This window comes from Hyla sarda, chromosome 2, assembly GCF_029499605.1.
Source record: "Hyla sarda isolate aHylSar1 chromosome 2, aHylSar1.hap1, whole genome shotgun sequence".
Lineage (NCBI taxonomy): Eukaryota > Metazoa > Chordata > Amphibia > Anura > Hylidae > Hyla > Hyla sarda.
Genome location: NC_079190.1, coordinates 177,764,321 through 177,787,596, shown reverse-complemented (window position 1 = coordinate 177,787,596; position 23,276 = coordinate 177,764,321). Strand labels below are relative to the sequence as shown.

General features: G+C 41.6%; 1 protein-coding gene across 1 annotated transcript; it reads right to left on the bottom strand.

Annotated features, from left to right (window-relative positions):
- Window positions 1–1,822: 1,822 nt before the first annotated feature.
- Window positions 1,823–21,749, bottom strand: F7 (coagulation factor VII). The gene is made up of 8 exons (XM_056560501.1): window positions 21,677–21,749; window positions 13,897–14,060; window positions 10,745–10,769; window positions 10,552–10,665; window positions 7,098–7,235; window positions 6,824–6,924; window positions 3,505–3,631; window positions 1,823–2,382 (listed from the first exon to the last, which is right to left on the bottom strand). The coding sequence occupies exons 1-8, from the start codon at window positions 21,747–21,749 to the stop codon at window positions 1,823–1,825; spliced, it is 1,302 nt and encodes a 433-aa protein (XP_056416476.1).
- Window positions 21,750–23,276: the final 1,527 nt, after the last annotated feature.

The window sequence follows — 23,276 nt, the reverse complement described above, 5'->3', positions numbered from 1 at the left end:
TCTACGCTTCCTTCTCCTTGCTTGCTCCAACGCAATTTTTTGTTTCTTAACTTGTTATATTTTAAATATAATAAATTCGCCTTGCATTCTTATAATGAATATGCACAAATTGGCTATATTTTTTAAAAAGGGACAAAAACAGGAATCTCTCAAATAACAATTTTTTTTTTATTTGAAATGACATTTAAATAGATATACTGTACACTGTTATACGCTGTTACACATTAACTGTTTATAGAACATTCAGGTTAGTGAGATTATTCACAATGATGGCTTATTAAAAGTTGAATAGGTCAGCATTTTTGGAATGGATATCATGTGCCAAAACCTTAAAGTGATTTTCCAACTTTTTATAAACCAAAGTAAAACCGCTGCACAAGGCTTCAAATAAAAAAGACATGGACGCACCGTACAAATGGTTCACTGCTTCTGCTCTGGCGAACCTGTAATCCCCCAAAGGTCTTAGTTTACCAGTCTGTAGTGATGACATTTTATACATACTTATACATATTTATACAGTCACATACTGACCGCAACCGGGATGTCTCAACTGTAGACAATGATGGGCTGCTATGGTCACGTCATAAATATGACCCATTATTGCTAGAGTAGAGTAGGTGCCTTGTTTTGTTGTTGTTTTTTTTTTATATGAGGCTATACTAGGGCTTTCCAAAAAGCTAGTAAAACCCCTTTTATTAAAGGGATACTCCAGTGGTCAACATGTTTTTCCGTTTTTGACTTACCCTATTTGTTTTGTTTCATTTCTATTCTTGTTGTTTAGCCTACTCTATTTCCGTTCTTTGTTGTCTTTTTATCCCCCACTTTGTTTCCTATCTTTGCTTCTATTTCCTGTTTCTTGCTGTGCTGAAAACTACAAATCCCAGCATGCCACATGCCTTGCTGGTTTGGGGCGGCTCCTTCTTTTGTTGTTTGCTTGTTCCTTCCTTTACCCATCCTACTATTTTTCCGGGTCAAACCCCTTATACACAGCACACTAATATAATCAGCCTTGGTTGGAATACACTGTCATACACACACAAAAGGGAGTACAACTCCCAGCATGTGTCATTCAGGAGCAGGGTGGAGGGGAGGTGAGGAGCTGTGTACTCAGCTGGATGAGATGAGGGGGCGTGGCTAATTTTTCTCATGCAGACAGAGAGAAAAAAAAAAGCTGTGACATCTTGTCCACAACAGACTCAGAACTGTGGAAAACAGTAAAAGAAAACCCTCTGAACTACAGAACTTCCTGCCCAACAAACAGGTAAGAAAAACACATACATGTTGCCAAAACATATAACACATGTATATTGCAAAAAAAATAAACTTACAAAGAAGATGCCATATAGTCAAAAAATTAACAACTGGAGTACCCCTTTAACCCTTTCAATAAACATTTTTAACAGGATTTTTCTGCATACTGAATATTTTATCCTTAATTATTGACTCCATAAGGGGTGAATTTTATCAGAATCTTCCTGCAGTGCATTCTCAGATGGTGAGCCTGTAACTTCAAGCTGTTTCACAGTATGGGTCCATGCACACTACAGAATTTTACCCCCCAAAATAATGAACATGTTCATTCTTTAGGCTAAATACAGAGTTGAATGCATTGCCAGCTATTGAGATCAGCAATGTCCAAGCCGGCCGCTCTTGGGATCTCACCCAGATTTTATCCAGGTGTAGATTCCGTAGTGTGCATGGACCATGACATCTCAGCAAAAAGGTAAAATCATTAAAAACTCTTCTCAGATTTTTAATATACACTACAAAGCTTCTTTTACTTCTTCTGGTCAGTCTCCTTTGACAGTAATGATGTGAATTATTAACTGGAATCCTGCTTTATATTCTCTAGTATCCAATCCGTGTAGCGAGATACTCTTGTATACACCCCATAAGCATTTACTTTGGCACATCCCATGCCCCAGCTGACGATACCAGTGAGGTAATAGGTTTCTTTATATTTTGTAGCGTAAGGACCCCCACTGTCACCCTTACAAGAATCCTTACTGCCATCAGTAAAGCCTGCGCAAAACATGTTAGCAGTGATATTCATTTTTGTCTTCTCTCTACATTCTTGAGAAGCCACTCGAGGCAGGGTTACCCTCCTAAGTGTGTCAGGTGTAGCCCCACCTTCCAGAAGGCGACCCCAACCACTGACAATAGAGAAAGAGCTTTGGTGCAACAGTTCATTTACAGCAAATTGGATGTCAGGCAGACATAAGGGGACCACATAATCGGTGTAGTTTACGGAACTATTCAGACGGAGGAGAGCTATGTCATTGTCGTTGTTCGTTTTCATCCCCACAAACTTTTCATGGATTTTGATTTGAACAACTTTGCGCTCTTGTTCAGTTCCTTCAGCTTTGCTAATCTTATGGTCACCTGTAAGGTTAAATAACATTATCAACATCATACTAATATTGCTTTTTAAATATTACTAGAAAAGGAAATTAACTCTGTTTATTATTAGGTCATTTGAAGGTTGGGTTCACACACACACACACGCGCATCATTTTCATCAGTATTTTTAGCCAAAATCAGGAGTAAGGCTAGGATTCCATTAGTTTTTTTTTCTGGCAGTTTTTGGAATACTGCCACTGCAGTTTTTGAGCCAAAGTCAGAAGTGGATCCATAAGGGAGGAGAAGTGTAAGTCCTTCCTTTATATGTCCTATTCCTTTTGAATATTGGCTCAAAAACTGCACTGGCAGTTTTCCAAAAACTGGCAGAAAAAAAAAAAAATAGTGGAAACTTAGCCTATAATGGAAATATGTCCACCTTTTTTGTGTTTTGGATCCACTTTTGGATTTAAATGAAAACACTAACCAAAATAATGACCAATATCTAAGGCTGATTAATTCTCTTAATTCTTTCTGCCATAGAACTGCATGGAGGAGGCGTGTCGGCCGCAGCTTTGTGCTGTGGTAGAAAACGCTCGCTTCATGCAGGGAGTCGGGGCTCTGTTCGGGAGATCGCGGGGGGCCCCAGCGGTTTAACACTTACCCCCTATCCTTATGATAGGGGATAAGTTGTACATCCCAGAGTTCTCCTTTAAATTAACAGGATAGGGGATAGGAGTGAGAATGGTATCAGAACAGTGCCTTGACTCCTTTGTTTTCACCTGCCGCTTCTCCCTTCATTGTCTATAGAGCTGCTGGAAATAACCGAACACTGTACTCTGCTATCTCTGGCAGCTCAAATCAATGAGGTGGGCTGTGAATGAGTGTCCACCACTCCATTCATCCTCTGTAGGCTTTCCACAGCGCAACACTCAACAATGATTTGAAAGCCCATAGAGAATAAATGGATCAGGTGCATGTGTATCCCACTCCATTCATTCAGTGCTGCATTGTTGTTTGTTTTGGGGATCAGCAGGGGTCCCAGCGGTTGGATCCCCAATGAGCCACAAGTTATCACCTATACTGTGGATAGGTGATAATTTGCCCAGAAGAGAAAACCCCTTCAACTGACTCTGGGCTCTTCCATTTAATCCCATCAATACTTACCAAGCACAACTGTAAGTTTGTTTGCGTGAGGAGATTTGACACAATGAGCAGCAGTGACTACCCAGTTTGGTGAAATTATTGTCCCTCCACAAATTGTCATTCCTGTTCTGTCTAAGACTACTCGAGCCTGAAAATAGATTTAATAAAAAGGATTAGTTTGGAATCTTATTATTTTAGCACCAGTCACATATTCATTATCTCTTTACTAATTCAAAGTTACATTTTTTTTTAACAATTTAATTATTTCACAACCCAGAGTGAAGCAAAAGTCTTAAAGGGGTTATCCACCTTTTAATAAATGTATTTAAAAGCCCCAAATGCATTAAAATATCAAACAGTTGCCCTCCTCTCTCTGTTCTTATGTTGATCCCCTGCTCTGCCTCCAGTCAGTGCGCAGATCTTGCTTTTGGATCATGTGACTGCCACCGCCAATCAGTGGCCTCAGTGGTCACCCTCTGTTCTCCAGGCTGCACCGTTCATTGACAGGATCCATGATTGCAGCAGTACAGAGTGTTACCGCCGAGGCCATTCATGGGCTGTGTCTGCTCCTAAAGCAAGACAGGGAGCACTGACTAGAGTCAGAGCGGGAACAGAGTGGGAAGTAAGTAACAATTTGTTATTTTAATGTATTTGGGGACCTTTATTTATTTTTAACAGTGAGTAACCACTTTAAAGTGTACCTGTAAGCTGCCCTGTATGTAGCACTATTTCTGGTCATTATATAATTTGTATATGGCATTTTTCCCATTATATGCCCTGTATATGGCATTGTTCCCTGTGCATCTTTGTGTCAGGTTTCCCTAAGCTCAGCTCAAAAGTGGATGGAGACTAGCATGTATGATGTCTCCCATACACTACATACACAGAAAACAAGGAATCCTGCTCTCCTACCTTTCTGTAACAAGCCCTTACAGGGTAGTTCTAAGCAGTCAAACCAAAGAATCCAGCAACTTCTGTAGGACAGTAAGCCCGCACAGTCTGTATCTGTGTTCCCAGTTGCACTTCCTTCCCTTCACAATCATCTTCCTCAGTACCTCCCTTCTCCTTAGACTTCTTTGGGCTGTGTAACCTGATCTTAGTGTAGCTTTCTGCTAAAAATTGATTTTCTTTAGGAATGGGTAGATAAGGAGTGGGGTGGGGTCATTTGTACTATTGATTTATGAAAAGTTATGTGAAATTAATTACATTTAAACAATTACCGTATATACTCGAGTATAAGCCGAGTTTTTCAGCACGATTTTTCGTGCTGAAAGCACCCCCCTCGGCTTATACTCGAGTGAACTCCCCCACCCGCAGTGGTCTTCAACCTGCGGACTTCCAGAGGTTTCAAAACTACAACTCCCAGCAAGCCAGGGCAGCCATCGGCTGAAGACCACTGCGGCCTTCAACATCATCCAGCCCCCTCTCACCCCCTTTAGTTCTGAGTACTCACCTCCGCTCGGCGCTGGTCCGGTCCTGCAGGGCTGTCCGGTGAGGAGGTGGTCCGGTGGGATAGTGGTTCCGGGCTGCTATCTTCACCGGGGAGGCCTCTTCTAAGCGCTTCGGGCCCGGCCTCAGAATAGTCACGTTGCCTTGACAACGACGCAGAGGTGCGTTCATTGCCAACGTACTTCTGCGTCGTTGTCAAGGCAATGCCTCTATTCCGGGCCGGAAGCGCGGAGAAGAGGCGCCCCCGGTGAAGATAGCAGCCCGGAACCACTATCCCACCGGACCACCTCCTCACCGGACAGCCCTGCAGGACCGGACCAGCGCCGAGCGGAGGTGAGTACTCAGAACTAAAGGGGGTGAGAGGGGGCTGGATGATGTTGAAGGCCGCAGTGGTCTTCAACCTGCGGACCTCCGGAGGTTTCAAAACTACAACTCCCAGCAAGCCCGGACAGCCGATGGCTGCCCGGGCTTGCTGGGAATTGTAGTTTTGAAACCTCTGGAGGTCCGCAGGTTGAAGACCACTGAGGGCGAATGATGAGAAGAGGATGATGAAGGGGGGGTGTGGGGATGATGAAGGGGGGTGGGGATGATGACAAGGGGATGATGAAGGGGGGATGTGTGGGATGATAAGGGGATGATGAAGGGGGGATGTGCGGGATGATAAGGGGATGATGAAGGGGGGATGTGTGGGATGATGACAAGGGGATGATGAAGGGGGGATGTGTGAGATGATAAGGGGATGATGAAGGGGGATGTGTGGGATGATAAGGGGATGATGAAGGGGGGATGTGTGGGATGATGACAAGGGGATGATGATGAGGATGTTAATGACGGGTCTGGATGATGACAGGGGGGGATGAGGTATTTCCCACCCTAGGCTTATACTCGAGTCAATAACTTTTCCTGGGATTTTGGGTTGAAATTAGGGGTCTCGGCTTATACTCGGGTCGGCTTATACTAGAGTATATACGGTAAGTAGATAATTGCGACTAAATTAAACAGAGCTTTATGCCTGGGGTCTTACAAGTCAGAAAATGTTCATGCCTTCCCCTGGCCAACTATGGTCCAGGTCATGCCATATGCCTGGACTATATGTGCTCCTATACGTTTGAAGAAATCAACAGGAGGATAAGAAGCATACATTTATGCCCCCTGATACTTGACACTTGACAGTTGTATACTACTTCTATTGCTTATAGAATATTGATAGGGATCATTTACATTTGGTAATAAAAGTAATGTTTTAATGTTCTATCTGCAGGATAAGTTGTGTTTGGTATGATGTGTTAGCTGGAAAATTTAAGGGGTATTCCAGGAATTTTTTTTATTTGACTATGCTACAGGGGCTGTAAAGTTAGTGTAGTTCATAATATAGTGTCTGTACCTGTGTGTGATTGTTTTCTCACAATACTAATGGGATTTTCAATCCAATATTAATTTTTATCAGCATACAAAATGACTGTTATCTCAGATTTTTCCCAGCTTGCGGCCGAGACCTGACTCACTAGTCAGCTGATGACAGAGAGCCTGTCTGCTTCAATGGGTGGAGAGATCAATCTGCAACTAATGCAACAGCTGGAGGCACCCTGATTGAAAACCACACTGATTTGAATGGATGCAGCTCATTTATGTTTCAATTGGTGGGGTGGCTGATGTGTGAGAGGGAGGAAGATGGAATTGTGGGATTTGTAGTCAAAAAAAGAAAAGTCAAACAGGAAATACCAGTTCACAAAAAGCTAGCCACAGTATTATGGTAATCTCACAACATAGCTATTTAGCCCCAGGACAAGCCAGGTACTGTCTGCCAGGTACGTACTAAAATCCCCTTATGCTGGATAACCCCTTTAACACACAAGTTTTCTAAAACTTTCACATACAATTTTAATAATACCTGCCATGGGCACTCTCCTTTTGGGCATTCTTCACCTCCAACAATTCGACCTTTTGTGATTTTTTTTTTCAGCACTGGTATCTGTCCACATGGATATTCCACTGTTAATCAAACATTAAAAATATATCATTGTAATTCAAATACACAAGATTTGTATTAAAACTAGAACAATATTAGAACACACAGTGGTTTTATATATGTACAAATCCATTCACCTCTCCCTCCACTAAAATCCTAAACGTTCTGAATTGAAGACATATATTATTTTACTGACCTGTAGGAACGCATGATGTTCCATCTTCCCCTAAAGCATACCCTTCCATACATGAGCAGTGTCGTATTGTGTTGGTGTCATGACAAATCTGCTCACACTGTCCATTCTCATATATACACTGCAGAGTTTCATTTTTATCTGTAAAAAAAAAAGAAAACATTTAGGCTCATTAAATACACCAACTCTAGAAGGTACTATCCTGAGGGATGCCAAAACTCATGTGTACGGTGAAGTCCATGGAGTGAGCTGCAATCTGAAGGGGCAATTCCAGATTTTAAGGTCATCTTATCCTTGTGGATAAGATAGTTAGTCTCCCTTTATTGCTCTGTCTGACACTAGAAGCTGTGTAAAGCAAGTTGCTATCAAGTACTACTTTTTTATGGCTAAAATGCCTTAAAATATCACAACTTGAATTATAAGGAATAAGAAAAGCCTTAATTTAAGGATATTTACAAAAAAGAAAATCTAAATATAAAAAAAGGAATGGGAAGCTATAGGTGTTAAATAAAAACAGCAGGATGGATTTATTAAAGGGGTACTCGGCTAGAAATGTTTTTTTTTTTTTTTTTTAATAAACTGGTGCCAGAAAGATATACTTTAATAAACTGGTGCCAGAAAGTTATACTTCTATTTAAAAATCTTAATCCTTCCAGTACTCATCAGCTGCTGTATACTGTAGAGGAAGTTATTTCCTTTTTTAATTTCCGTCTGACTACAGTACTCTCTGCTAACACCTCTGTCCATTTTAGGAACTGTCCAGAGTAAGAACAAGTCCCCATAGCAAACCTCTCCTGCTCTGGACAGTTCCTGACATGTACAGAGGTGTCAGCAGAGAGCACTGTGGTCAGACAGAAAGGAAGTAAAAAATAAAAGAACTTCCTGTGGAGCATACAGCAGCTGATACAGTGGGACAACATTTTTTTTTAGTCAGGCACTAATTGTGCAAGTTCTCCCACTTAAAATGATGAGAGAGACCTGAAATGTTCATCATAAGTATATCTCAACTATGAGATACATAATGAGGAAAAAAAGATCCCTACAATCACATTGTCTGATTTTTAAAGAATGTATTTGCAAATTATGGTGAAAAAGAAGTATTTGGTCATCTACAAACAAGCAAGATTTCTGGCTCTCACAGACCTGTAACTTCTTCTTTAAGAGTCTCCTCTGTCCTCCACTCGTTACCTGTATTAATGGCTCCTGTTTGAACTTGTTATCAGTATAAAAAACACCTGTCCCAACATCCAACAGTCACACTCCAAACTCCCCTATGGTCAAGACAAAAGAGTTGTCAAAGGACACCAGAAACAAAATTTTAGACCTGCACCAGGCTGGGAAGACTGAATCTGCAATAGTCAAGCAGCTTGGTGTGAAGAAATCAACTGTGGGAGCAATTATTAGAAAATGGAAGACATACAAGACCACTGATAATCTCCCTTGATCTTGGGCTCCATGCTAGATCTCACCCTGTGTTGTCAAAATGATCACAAGAATGATGAGTAAAATTCCAGAGCCACATGGGGGGACCTAGTGAATGACCTGCAGGGAGCTTGGACCAAAGTAACAAGGGCTACCATCAGTAACACACAATGCCACCAGAGACTCAAATCATGCAGGTCCAGACATGTCCCCCTGCTTCAGCCAGTACATGTCCGGGCCCCTCGGAGGTTTGCTAGAGAGCATTTGGATGATCTAGAATAGGATTGGAAGAATGTCATATGGTCAGATGAAACCAAAGTATAATTTTTTGGTAAAAACTCAACTTGTCATGTTTGGAGGAGAAAGAATGCTGAGTTGCATCCAAAGAACACCATACCTACTGGGAAGCATGGGGGTGGAAACATCACACTTTGGGGCTGTTTTTCAGCAAAGAGACCAGGACGACTGATCCGTGTAAAGGAAAGAATCAATGTGGTCATGTATCGTGAGATTTTGATTGAAAACCTTCCATCAGCAAGGGCATTGAAGATGAAATGTGGCTAGGTCTTTCAGCATGACAATGATCCCAAACACACCGTCCGGGCAACGAAGGAGTGGCCTCGTAAGAAGCATTTCAAGGTCCTGGAGTGGCCTAGCCAGTCTTCAGATCTCCACCCCAAAGAAAACCTTTGGAGGGAGTTGAAAGTCTGTGTTGCCCACTGACAGCCCAAAAACCCCACTGCTCTAGAGGAGATCTGCATGGAAGAATGGGCCAAAATACCAGCAACAGTGTGTGAAAACCTTGTGAAGACTTACAGAAAACGTTTGACCTCTGTCATTGCCAACAAATGGTATATAACAAAGTATTGAGATGAACTTTTGTTATTGACAAAATACTTATTTTACACCATAATTTGCAAATAAATTCTTTAAAAATCAGACAATGTGATTTTATGGATTTTTTTCTCATTATGTCTCTCATAGTTGAGGTATACCTATGATGAAAATTACAGGCGCCTCTCATCTTTTTAAGTGGGAGAACTTGCACAATTGGTGGCTGACTAAATACTTTTTTGCCCCACTGTAAGTACTGGAGTAGGATTTTTCAATAGAAGTAATTTACTTCTAATCTTTTTAACTTTCCGGCATCAGTTGATTTAAAAAAAAAAAAAAAAAAATGTTTTCCAGTGGAGTACCCCTTTAAGCCACTTTTGATATCAAAAGGGTTTTCTGATTTTGAGGTGTAAAATAAAAAAATACAGTATTCTCACCTTGCCAGTGCTCCAGTCTGCCACGGTTCTTCTTTTCACTTACCCTAATGATGGTCTTTTACAGCTCTGCTTAAGATGTTCCAAACCTGCTGCAGTCAGTCAATAACATGGCAGTGTATCAGGAGAGCTGGGAGGGTGCAGTATCATAAGCAGGGATGGAGCGGAGCAGCAGCATTGGTCCGGCTGAGGTCACTACATTGTTTTTTTTATTATTTTACACCCCTAGCAGGCTGTAATTAGTTTTTTCGTTCAAATCAAAACCCTCTGTTAGGAATAGTGTAGCATATCAGCATATCGCCCTATTCGTGCTGTCAAATTGAAAAACTTGACAGTACTGACAGTCAACATACAGCACCCCGCGCACCATCATGATGATGTACATTTACGGCGGGGGGGGGGGGGGGTGTTGTTGGAGGAGTCAGCTGGAGTGGTAGCAATGGCAGCCACTAGAAGCTGTACACACATGCTGGGAAATATAAAGAGCAGAGGGTTAAAGTATGCTGAGCGCTCTGTGCTCAAGGATTGCATGGGATTTGTGGGACTTGCAGGTAAAGTGTGTGACCACCCCCTCCCGCCCGCAACATACTTAATACCACCCACAAGTTTTTCAACAGGTCCCACGGTATCCCAATCTCAAGTCAAAGGGTTCTGTCAGGAACAACTTATAACAGCTCTGGCACAGCATCATAACTTCTGCCAGAAACAGAAGCCATGGTGGCAGTGTGGTCCTAAATATTCATCCTTTGAGAAAAAAAATGACGTACTTGTTTCACAATGTCTGCCCTCATAACCCTCAGGACAGTCACATACGTATGACTGATAGTGATCCTCGCAGGTACCACCATTGTTACAGGGATTAGAAAGGCATTGGTCTTCATCTGTGCAAAGGAAAGACACAGTTACTACCATATAAGCAATACATAATACATCTATTAGTTAACAAAGCTCACAACGTACCTGTGTATACCCGCCAGAATTCTTTCTAGAAAGGAAAAAAAATTGACATGAGCTCTCCTTTACTGTATAACTATGATTTATGTACAGCCATTATATTAATAGAAAAACAGACATAGACAGAAAATATGAATTCAAACAACCAATACTTTGCTAACTTTCTACTTACAACACATTACACGTTTTTATTAATTTTTTTTCTTTTTTACATAGGATGGTTTAGAGGTTGACTCTGCCATTCGGGTGGATTAGCAGGTAATGCCTTATATTTCTGGTAGTGATGAACTGCTTAATATTGATATACACAATAGGAGTAACAATAGGAAATTCATATGCAGTGAGCTTCCTTCAGCGACAACAGAACTAATTTTAGCATAATTCCGCCTGCTACAGTTCTTTGTTCCCTTCTTCTAAGTCACAATTACCGTCTGGAAAGGTATGGAAAGGAGTAAAGAGGTTGCACTCTTAAAGGGGTACTCCAGGGAAGTAGATATACTTCCCTGGAATTCACCTTTAAGAAAGTATAAAGCTCCAAAGCCACCACACTTCCTGGATATGTTCCCTGAAGCTCTGCTCTGCCAGCCTGCACCCTCCTGTTCTGAGCAGCAGAGAGAGATTCAGTGTCTGATTGGCTAAGGCTGCACACACCTCCCAGTTCTCTGCACTAAAGAGAGCATGACTCGTCGGTGCAGGGCAGAAACCACATGGTCTCTCAGGAGGATGGGGGCTGCTTTCAGTGACGGATTTGGACAGAGACAGAGTGGATGGCTGGATGAGGTCATTTCCTCACTTCATGATTGTAAGTGACAAACTAAGAGGGGGAACTGCTCTATATAGCTAATGAATAATTTTTAGACAATTAAAGAGGTTGATGAGGGGGAGAGGATGTGTATGGGTTAAGTTCTGCAGAGTACTCCTTTAGTGCTTATTGTAAAAAAGCTGCAACAAGGTCTGTAGCATTTAGTGGACTTTTTAAGACATTGTAGCATGCAGTTCTCTTTTATTTTTTACCAAAAGGGCTAACTGTGATAGCATTATGGCTTGCTCTGCTTTAGAGGAAGTGCTGTTGGGGCATATGAAAGATTTGCCTCCCTGAATACACTGCATACTGGTTCCGCTAGGGAGGAAACCACACCATTTTTTATTTCAAATGCTAAAGGGACTGGCTAACACTAAAGCAACAGCTTTCCCAATTGGATCAGTAAGACTGTTGGCATAAATGATCTCAAGGAGTCTTATTCCTAGCAGTGACCCCAGTGCCCAGTGCATCTACTTGTCTGCGTAAACCTTTTAGGCATCTGTACCCAAAGTCATTGCATGTTGCAATGTATAACTAATCTCTATAGAGAATTACACCAACAAAATGATGTGGTATGAACTTATAATTTACCAAAATACCTCTGGATAGGGGATAAGATGTCAAGGGGCGGAGTACCCCTTTAAATCTATCTTAAACTTCCTCTTGTTCCTCAGATTGTCAGTTTAATGTACATTGCCATGGCCTGAAATATGGATTGAAGATCAACTATACCGAGACAGTGCCAACTTTGCTAACGTACAAGGACGGTGGGTGCCCATTCTCCCATTCGCCCTTGTTACACTAAACACTCATCAACATTTTATATAGCTTGGCATCGTTGAGAAGAAAACTTAAGATAGAGGATAAGTTTTAGATCGTGAGGGGTCCCAGCAGTCAGACCCCCTGTGATCTCCTGCACGGGACCCCTGCTTTCCCTGAGAACAGGGGCGTGTTGACCCTGCATGAAGTGTGTAGCTCATATGCACCCTTTGTGTATCTCTATAGGAGAACTGGAGATGCAGTGTTTGGCATCTCCTCATCTCCCAAAGAATTACATGGAGGGGGGGGGGGGTGTCGGCTGCTGCTTCGTGTGGGGGTTGGCATGCTCTTTACCTGGGGAGAGCCGTGGTCTGGTGCAGCAGTCAAACCACCCATGATCTAAAACTTAAAGGGTACCTCTCATCAAAAAAAACTTTTGATATATTATAGATTAATGTATGCAGAATAACTTTACAATTGAATGTTATTAAAAAATATGCTTCTTTCTATTTAATTTTCCACTTTGAAGAAATGACCACTAGGGGTCTCCCTACCAGTCCTGGCAGCAAGCATTTCAGACTCATGCTGGAGTCCTAAACACTACGAGCTGCCAGTCTGCTTTGTTCACAAAGGACAACACTCAGAGCTGCCAGCCTGCTTTGTTCACAGCCTGTTTGGCTGTGAACAAAGCAGGCTGGCAGCTCTGAGTGTTTAGGACTCCAGCATGAGTCAGAAATGCTTGCTGACAGGACTGATCGGGAAAAATACAATAGAAAGAAGCATATTTTTCATTAACATGCTATTGGAAAGTTATTCAACATTCATTAATCTAAAATATATCAAAAGTTTACTTGATGAGAGGTACCCTTTAAAGAATAGGGGATAAGTTTTTCTGCACAATGCCTCTCCTTTAAGAGAAAACAAAGTCCAGCACTTCTCTCCATCTACAACAATCTCCTGAAAGTTGAACACGTGAAGACTTCCCTGGACTCAAAGGCAAATGTAGAAATGAAGACAGAAATAAACTGCCAGCCTGAATTTGATTAAAATGTAATGTTTTATTAAAACTCTCCCTAAAAGGACATCACTAAGAAAGCCCATGCGTTTCGGACACACTGTCCTTAATCATAGCTGTATGAGAAAGCCCTTGTAGAGATGTGTGTACAGTTTTAGTGCCACGCACATACTGCCATTGCAATATTGGTCTGGCTATATGGTAAATGCACCCACTCTGTGCTGGGTCCGAAAGAACGCATTTTCTGGATATTTAATATTTGCAATGAGATCTGGCATAGAGTGGGTGCTTTTTCCATATGGCTAGACCAATATGACGGCACATCTCTTCAAGGGCTTTCTCATATTGCTTTGATTATGTGTCCGAAACGCATGGGCTTTCTTAGTGATGTCATTTAATCAAGAGTTTTAATAAAACATGAAATTCTAATCCATTTGGAGCTGGAAGTTTTTTTCTTCTTTGTTTCCACGAGAAGAAAACTCACCTTATAGCAGCCAAGTCATTTATCTCAAGTCTATCTAAAATATAATGCTATTTTTATTGCCAATGGCTTATAGGATTAAAATCATAACCAGGATTTACCGTTCGTCTTTCGTCCTTATAGATTTCTCTGGCTTCCTCATATGAACATTTTTCCTCATGACATTCTCGTTCCAGAGATCCTGCTTTGAACTCCTCAAATATACTGTTCGCTCTCCGTATCCGACTCCTCAACAGACTGTTGGCTTCTTCAGTTTGCATGAAAACTATAAGAGACAGTGTTAGACCTACCTTTCATACTTAAAGGGGTATTCCAGGAAAAACTTTTTTTTATATATCAACTGGCTCCAGAAAGTTAAACAGATTTTTAAATTACTTCTATTAAAAAATCTTAATCCTTTCAGTACTTATGAGCTTCTGAAGTTAAGGTTGTTCTTTTCTGTCTAAATCCTCTCTGATGACACCTGTCTCGGGAAACGCCCAGTTTAGAAGCAAATCCCCATAGCAAACCTCTTCTAAACTGGGCATTTCCCGAGACAGGTGTCATCAGAAAGCACTTAGACAGAAAAGAACAACCTTAACTTCAGAAGCTCATAAGTACTGAAAGGATTAAGATTTTTTAATAGAAGTAATTTACAAATCTGTGAATTCGGGTAGAAAAACAGACATGGTGCACATCTACAATCTTGTATAATGATCTGATTGCTTCTCAGCATAATATCAAAAACTAACAGATTGTTAGTATACATTTTTGATAAAAAAGTACAAGCCCACTCGCCACGTCAAGGCCACCTATTCAGAGTGGGTCCCTAACGTCCCTAGCATAAAATGGCGCAGCACCGAGCGGCGACCACCACCGCCGCGACACCAGTGCCCACAGGGGGGAACGACCCACTGGCAGAGCGGCCCCAATGCCACTCAAACCAGTCTATGGGCCGCACCTCCCCGCAGACACGGCGCCACGGCAGCAACGGACACCGCACAGCACCACACCAGTGTGAACAAGGTCCAATAGCTCACTTACCATGCTCTCCCAGTCAGACTGGGAGGCTGCTAGGAAAGAAATGGCCCATGTGTAGCTAACTACTACTTATATAGGGTTGGGCTGAGGGTGTGGGGAAGAGTGCAGACACATGTTCAAACAAAAAAAAAAACGTGGCGAGTGGGCTTGTACTTTTTGATCAAAAATGTATACTAACAACCTATTAGTCTTTGATATTATGCTGAGAAGCAATCAGATCATTATACAAGATTGTAGATGTGCGACCATGTCTGTTTTTCTTCCCGAATTCACACTGTGTTTTCTATCCCCTCCTTTTTTTGTTTGAACATTTGCTGCACTCTTCCCCACCCCCTCAGCCCAACCCTATATAAGTAGTAGTTAGCTACACAAGGGCCATTTCTTTCCTAGCAGCCTCCCAGTCTGACTGGGAGAGCATGGTAAGTGAGCTATTACATCCCTGTTCACACTGGTGTGGTGCTGTGCGGCGCCCGTTGCCGCCGTGGCGCCGTGTCTGTGGGGAGGTGCGGCCCAAAGACTGGTTTGAGTGGCATTGGGGCCGCTCTGCCAGTGGGTCGTTTCCCCCCCCTGTGGGCATTGGTGTTGTGGCGGTGGTGGTCGCCGCCCGGTGCTGCGCCATTTTATGCTAGGGACGTTAGGAACCCACTCTGGATAGGTGGCCTTGACGTGGCGAGTGGGCTTGTACTTTTTGATCAAAACGTATACTAACAACCTGTTAGTTTTTTATATTATGCTGAGAAGCAATCAGATCATTATGCAAGATTGTAGATGTGCGCCATGTCTGTTTTCTACCCTAATTCACACTGTAATTTACAAATCTGTTTAACATTCTGGAGCCAGTTGATATATATATATAAAAAAAGTTTTTTTCCCTGGAATACCCCTTTAAGTATTTGGATGAAAACTTCTACACATTAGACACATTTCAGCTAAATGTGGAAAGGCTGACAGTTTAATATGCATATAGCTCAACACAACTAATATAACAAGTGGTTTCTTCAAATTCTACACAAAATGTCACTTATAATAAAGACTGCAGCCTCAGAAGGATTTAACCCCTTCCTGACAAGCATCTCCAGTACTTAGTAAAGAATCCTGGTGCTGCTATAACCTGCTTCAAACGCGAGGCACAAGCTTCTGGCAGTGTTCCTGAGGAATCTTATGCACTTCATCATGGGCAATGGCATCCAATCTATTAATATTCTAGACATTACGTGCTACAACTGTCCACTCGCATTTTCACAGAAGGCATGATGCATTTTCCTAGACTTTCCTAATACTTGATTCAATCCATCTTGTTCTCCACATACTGCATGTTTCTAGCACCAGAGGAGCGTAAACCTCTGGAAAAAATGCACTCAACAAAATTACAGTACACTGGTCCCTCAAGTTACACTATTAATCGGTTCCAGGACAACCATTGTATGTTGAATCCATTGTATGTTGAGATCTTAACTCTATGGAAACCTGGTAATTGGTTCTGAAGCCGCAAAATGTCATCCAAAAATAGGAAAAAGTGAGGATTAAAGAAAAATAAGTAGATAACTAATATAGATAAAGCAAATCCTTACATATAAAAGTAAGAAAGATCTGCTGGGAGCTGTAAATCACTGTCTTTTGCAGGGTGCCTTCTATTCAGTTTGCCTTCAATTCCAGGGCGCCTTCAGCTGTTGCAAAACTACAACTCCGAGCATGCACGGACAGCCATTGGCTGTCCGTGCATGCTGGGAGTTGTAGTTTTGCAACAGCTGGAGGCACTCTCGTTGGGAAACACTTGTCTATGTAGAGGACAGGAGCTTCTTCAGGGTCCTGTACAGTACACACAATGTCCTAAAAAAGTAAAATGGAGCAGCCCTTACTTGGTGTCCAAGCACCTTACCATGGCACAGGTTAAAAGTAGTACAGAACATGTAATACCGCCCTGTACTGTAGGGGGCGCTACCAGACAGCCAGTCAGTGCATGCACTTTAGGAATACAGGGGTTTTACCAGTGAAATGTCCATTCTGATTGGTTGGTTCTTCCAGCCATTGACACGTTTCGCAGATTCCATAGCATTGTATCTTGAGTCTGGTTTCAAGTTACAATGGTCCAGAAAAGACCATTGTATGTTGAAACTATTGTATGTTGAGGCCATTGTAAGTTGAGGGATCACTGTACAGCGACAGATATGGAGGCAGAGTGTATGTAGGTCAAACAAACATTCATAAGTCAGGGACCGAAGTTAAATAAATGATGCAAAACAGGAAGGTGCAATATGCATAAAAAGTGCTTAGTGCTGCTTTACCATAAAGGAACAAATGGCAAACCAATAATATCATAAATCACAATAAGCTATACTCACTCCACATAGTACCAAACCCCAATGCTGCTTTGTGAGGGCGCCAGGTGGGAGTAAGAGGCCACGGAGAGTATGCCCAGAAATCACCCATTGAGGCAGTGTGCCAAGCAAGAGGTGCGTTGGGAGCTAGCGAGACTGTGGTGATCTGTTGCATCCACTTTGCCAAATGTATTTGGAACTGAGTACTGTGATCTACCCGTCGAACGTTTGTGTCTGGGTCATGAATACTGTAACAGCAGTGGTCCCAGGTATGATAAATGGATAAGGCCTGCTGAGTGAGGTGCTTGTAGGGAGCACTATACAGTGCCCACACATTAAGCCTGACAAGAGCCGGCACGCCCCCTCCCATAGACTTACATTGAGGAGGCGTGACCATGACGTCATAAGGGGGCGTGGCCGTGATGTCCTGAGCCTCCGACACTGCACCAGAGTACCGGACCTCCACAGCCAAACATCTTATCCCCTATCCTTTTGAAAGGGGATAAGATGTCTAAGGGCGGAGTACCCCTTTAAAGGAGTGACTGTACTGAGATGACAACTATGTACATCTGCTGACCATGACCTGCTTACTGTAACTTGCCCAGAGCCTAGTGAAGACCATTTTTTAGGAAATGTAAATAGCTAAAATTGGCTGCAGTATATAAACTGTATCATTTATCAGCAAAAGCGAAGGACACAGCACCAAAAGCTTTTGGGAACCAATAAATGGTCCTTTTAGCACAATATCTGGAGTAGAGATAAGCAAACTTACAGTAATTCGATTCATCACAAACTTCTCGGCTCGGCAGTTGATGACTTTAGCCTACATAAATGAGTTCAGCTTTCAGGTGCTCCGGTGGGCTGGAGACTCTCTCCTAGGACTGTATCCACCTTTTCTTGCCCACCGGAGCACCTTAAAGCTGAACTCATTTATGCAGGCTGAAGTCAGCAACTGCCGAGCCGAGAAGTTTGTGACGAATCGAATTACTGTAAATTCGCTCATCTCTAATCTGGAGTCTCCAGTTTGGAGCTGTGGCCTTGGATTTGCTTGAATGTGTATCTGGAGGACTACGTGCACATTGGACAGGTCCAGTGCTGTCCTTTATCAGGTACCTTTAATGGCTGGTGGGTCCAATGTTTAATCCATACTGGCCCCTTGTGGAGAAACTTTTGTATTTATCTTGCATTATTTTACTAGTAATTTTTTTAAATTGCTGCAGTTTCAACGCCATGTTCTTTTGCCTTTTCCACGTCATCCAACATCTGCATGTTCATTTGTGGAGGGTCTTGTGACTACCTGCTGTGGAATTCCTCCCAACTAACCCTAGCAAGAAGAGCATGACCAAATAGCTGACTTTCTTCAGGTCATTGCAACAGACCACAGGTCTACCGTTGGTTAATACACTTTGCAATTGCAGTATACTGGGTGCATCTTCACTGTACACAGGACGTGGATTTCTTCTCTAATCCCACTCTCAATCCAGGGACTTCCCTTTGGATAGATTCATAACCTGTGTTCAATCTACTTGATTTAATATAGTAAATTTCACACCTAGATTACTTATAAAAAATATTATGCTATATATAGCTTGGTTTAAATACCAAAATAAAATTCTGGTAGAAATCAGAAATTTGTCTAACTTATACATCTACTGTTCTAAGCTGTATGTTTGGACTGGCATATGTTAGTATACCTTCGCCGTAATTTAGCTTTTTAGAGTACTGTAACAGTATACATTAAAGGGTACCTCTCATCAAATAAACTTTTGATATATTTTAGATTAATGAATGTTGAATAACTTTCCAATAGCATGTTAATGAAAAATATGCTTCTTTCTATTGTATTTTTCCCGATCAGTCCTGTCAGCAAGCATTTCTGACTCATGCTGGAGTCCTAAACACGCAGAGCTGCCAGCCTGCTTTGTTCACAGCCAAACAGGCTGTGAACAAAGCAGTCTGGCAGCTCTGAGTGTTCTCCTTTGTGAACAAAGCAGACTGGCAGCTCGTAGTGTTTAGGACTCCAGTATGAGTCTGAAATGCTTGCTGCCAGGACTGGTAGGGAGACCCCTAGTGGTCATTTCTTCAAAGTGGAAAATTAAATAGAAAGAAGCATATTTTTTAATAACATGCAATTGTAAAGTTATTCTGCATACATTAATCTATAATATATCAAAAGTTTTTTTGATGAGAGGTACCCTTTAACGGTCAAAAATGGATCGGGGGAACTATAGGTCTGTAAGTTTAACATCTGTAGTGGGTACGATTTTTGAATGTTTTCTGAGAGATGCTATTCTGGAATATCTTCATGAAAATAACCTTCTGACACAGCACCAACATGGGTTTATCCGGGATCGGTCCTGTCAGACTAATCTGATCAGCTTCTATGAGGAGGTCAGTTATAGATTGGACTGGAGTGAAGCTGGGAATGTTATATATCTGGACTATTCTAAGGCGTTTGATACTGTGCCACACAAAAGGTTAGTACATAAAATTAGAATGCTGGGACTGGGGGAGGATATATGTAAATGAGTTAGCAACTGGCTCAGTGACAGGAAGCAGAGGGTGAGTATCAATGGAACATTTTCTGGTTGGGTGACAGTTACTAGTGGGGTACCACAGGGGTCAGTACTGGGTCCACTTATTTTCAATATGTTTATTAATGATCTTGTAAAGGGATTACAGAGTAGAATTTCTATATTGCAGATGACACCAAACTGGGTAGGGTGATCACGACAGAGGATGATAACATAATACTACAGAGGGATCTGGGGAAGCAGGAGGCTTAGGCACAAACATGGCAAACTAAGTTTAATGTGGATAAATGTAAGGATATGCACTTGGGTCGTAAAAACAAAATGTACAATTATGTGCTAAATAATAAAACATTAGGTAAAACGTCTACCGAAAAAGACTTGGGGGTATTGGTGGACAGTAAACTCGACTTTAGTAATCAGTGCCAGGCAGTGGCTGCAAAGGATAACAAAGTCATAGGATTTATCAAGAGGGGCATAGAGGTAAGTGACAGGGACATAGTTTTGCCACTGTATAAATCACTAGTCAGACCACATATGGAATATTGTGTTCAATTCTGGGCACCTGTATGTAAGACGGACCTGGATGAACTGGAGAGGGTACAGAAAAGGGCAACAAAGATAATTATTGGTATGGGGGGGGGGGATTACAGGACTAAGACAGGTTATCAAGCTTGGGGTTATTTAGTTTAGAGAAAATACATTTTAGGGGCGATCTGATCACAATGTACAAATATATGAATGGACAGTACAGAGATCTTTCTAGTGATCCTTTTATACCTAGGCCGGTAACCATGACAAGGGGCATCCTCTCCGGCTAGAGAAAAGAATGTTTCACCATCATCACAGACAGAGATTCTTTACTGTAAGAGCAGTGAGACTATGGAATGCTCTGCCACATGATTGTGTGATCTCTGACTCAATAAACAAGTTCAAGAGGGGCCTGGATGTTTTTCTAGAGAGTAATAATATTACAGGTTATGGATAGTAGATTTATGGGATTGAACGTTGATCCAGGTATTTATTCTGATCACCATATTGGGGTCGGGAATGAATTTTTCCTCTGTCATGGGGCAATTGGCATCAGCCTCATGGGGGATTTTGCCTTCCTCTGGATCAACACAGTAGGTTTTTAGGTTGAACTCGATCGACTTGTCTTTTTTCAACCACGCAAACTATGTCACAAAAAAAAGTATACCATACCGTTTGTTTATTTATGTATTTATTATTATTTTTTTACTGGGGTTCAATGGCAGACAAAGGGGTTTGTATAGGCATATAGGCACATCCAGTAGGAAATCTTAAGCTTGGCAAAATGTGTTGGACATGTTTCAGAACTTTTATTTTTATTTTTATTGCTAAACGGATTTTGATAGTTTTGAAAACTTTGAGTTAAAAAGAGCACTTTTCTTCTGAGATGTAGATTTTACATCCATGTCAGAAAAATCTTCACCATAGTTAGATGCAAAAGTTAACAATAAACATGGATTTCAAGCAGAATGTACATAATACTTTTGCCTGAGATAAATGCAACATCCAGATTGCAATGGTTTTACACAACAAATGTCCTGGTGGACTATGACCACACAAATAGCAAGAACTAGGGACTAAAATTACAAATAGATATGCTTGTAGATGTAAATGAAAAAAACATTTACTCTGTATTATAACATTTTTGTACAACGCAGAAATATGGGCACATAACATTTTAAACCTGTAGTAGGGACATCAAACTCTACAGCTTGTAATATTAATGCCCAACAGTAAATTAATAAAAATATTTTAAATATAACTATAGATACATTTACCATTGTCTGGTCTTTACATGGTCATTCATATTTCATTGTAAATGTAAACAAGCTTTAAAATAAAATTGCACTTGCTTTTTGGTTCTTATCCAAGTTATATTTTCAAAGCCTCCGTAGTTCTTATTTACAGTGCCCTGGAAGCTAATGGCACTAGAATGTAAGTTATAATATATTTATACTATAAAACCACATTGTATAACTTACCAGCATATGTTAGTAGAGGCATAAACATCACAATAAACCAAAAACATGCCATTTTCTTTTCTCCTAACCCCATGGTGGAAGACTTTCTTATTCCACTACTATGTGTACTCAAGGGAACACGGCTGGTCCAAGGTTCATTGTTTAAATATTTGGCTATGGAGGAGGGGACGGGCTTGAAAGGATTTGACAGACAGCCATGACGAATCAATGACAAGAGTTCACTGTTTAAATAAGATTTTAGATTTTTTACTTTTACTTTGTGTTACTTTACCACTAGAGCTGCTGATCATATTGAAACTATTAATAAAGGGCAAACTACAATGGTTTATTTAAGTAACTGGCCAACAATTTGGTATGGATGGTTTTTGGATGACTTAGTTCTCTTTGTCTAATGATTTACATTTCATTCCTACTATTGATATCTATAAACAGGATTGAAATAAAAAAGCACAAACGGATGTGCTCCGTAGTGTAACACCAAAGGTGAGTTGGTAACGCTAAGTGTGAATTGCGCTTACCACATGAAGTTGTACTCCAACCAAGTACAACAATGGAACAGGGCGTATCATCAAGGGGTCTCTGCAGCTTCGTCCCGCTGAAATAGAATCACAATAAAAACAAGCAATCTCCAGGTAGCAGAGCGGGATCAATGGAAGCGCTGAGACCAGATAAGAAGTTAAAAGGATTTATTTCCCATAATGCAACGCGTTTCATGGTCACCCGTCCGTTTCATGGTCACACCTGAGGAAGGACTCCTGATCTGAGGAAGGGAGGGATCCTCCCGAAACGCGTAATCTTGTCCATTTTATTGTTTTTTTTAATAAAATGTCCTGCTGAGGGCTTTCCTATTACCTTTGGCATCCGCCTCATCTGTCTACAAGAGTCTACAGCGCCATACCTGAGGGTTTTTTCCTGCTCTACTTCTAATAATCCTATGTAGTCAGTTGGTTGATGCCTATCTGCGCCATCGTCCATCCTCTCGCAGGTCTAACTCGGGGGCCCTCTGTGCTCACCTCTCACTGCCATGGCTGAGTCGCTGATGAGTAGCTTTCTTCACCCGCATAGTGAAGCAACTCATCAGCAGCAGGTGGAGCTGGGGCAGGACCTGAACCAGCAGGTGGTGGCATACCTTGAAATGACCATGCCAACATACCTTGAAGATTTGCTGGACTTCTGGGCAGCCAAACTTGATTTGTGGCTGCAACTAGCAGAGTTTGTCCTGGAAAAGCTGTCCTGCCCAGCCAGCAGTGTGCCATCAGAGTGGGTGTTTAGTGCATGGTGGTGGTGGTGGGGGGGGGGGGGGGACATAGTAACCCCAAAGAGAACTCATCTGTCCACAAAAAATGGGGAGAAACTGACCTTTGTGAAGATGAATCAGGCATGGATCAGCCAGGATTTCCACCCACCAATGCCTGATGCATCAGAGTAGATTGACCATGGTGCCACACCAACACAAATATGGATAGTGCAAAACATATTTAAGGTGCTGCTCCCCAGTTACAGACATTCCTCGGCATCAGACCACAAGTAAGTATTGAGGATATGGATTAGCTAAAACATAGGATAAAATATATGTACCCAAAATTTTTTTGAAATCAAA

Coding starts and splice junctions, on each gene's coding strand:
- F7 (XM_056560501.1), bottom strand. CDS start 21,749: ATGGGGTTAGGAGAAAAGAAAATGGCATGTTTTTGGTTTATTGTGATG. Junction 14,061..21,676: donor GCCTCTACTAACATATGCTG/GTAAGTTATACA, acceptor TGTCTCTTATAG/TTTTCATGCAAACTGAAGAA. Junction 7,236..10,551: donor GGGCAGACATTGTGAAACAA/GTACGTCATTTT, acceptor TTTTTTTTACAG/ATAAAAATGAAACTCTGCAG.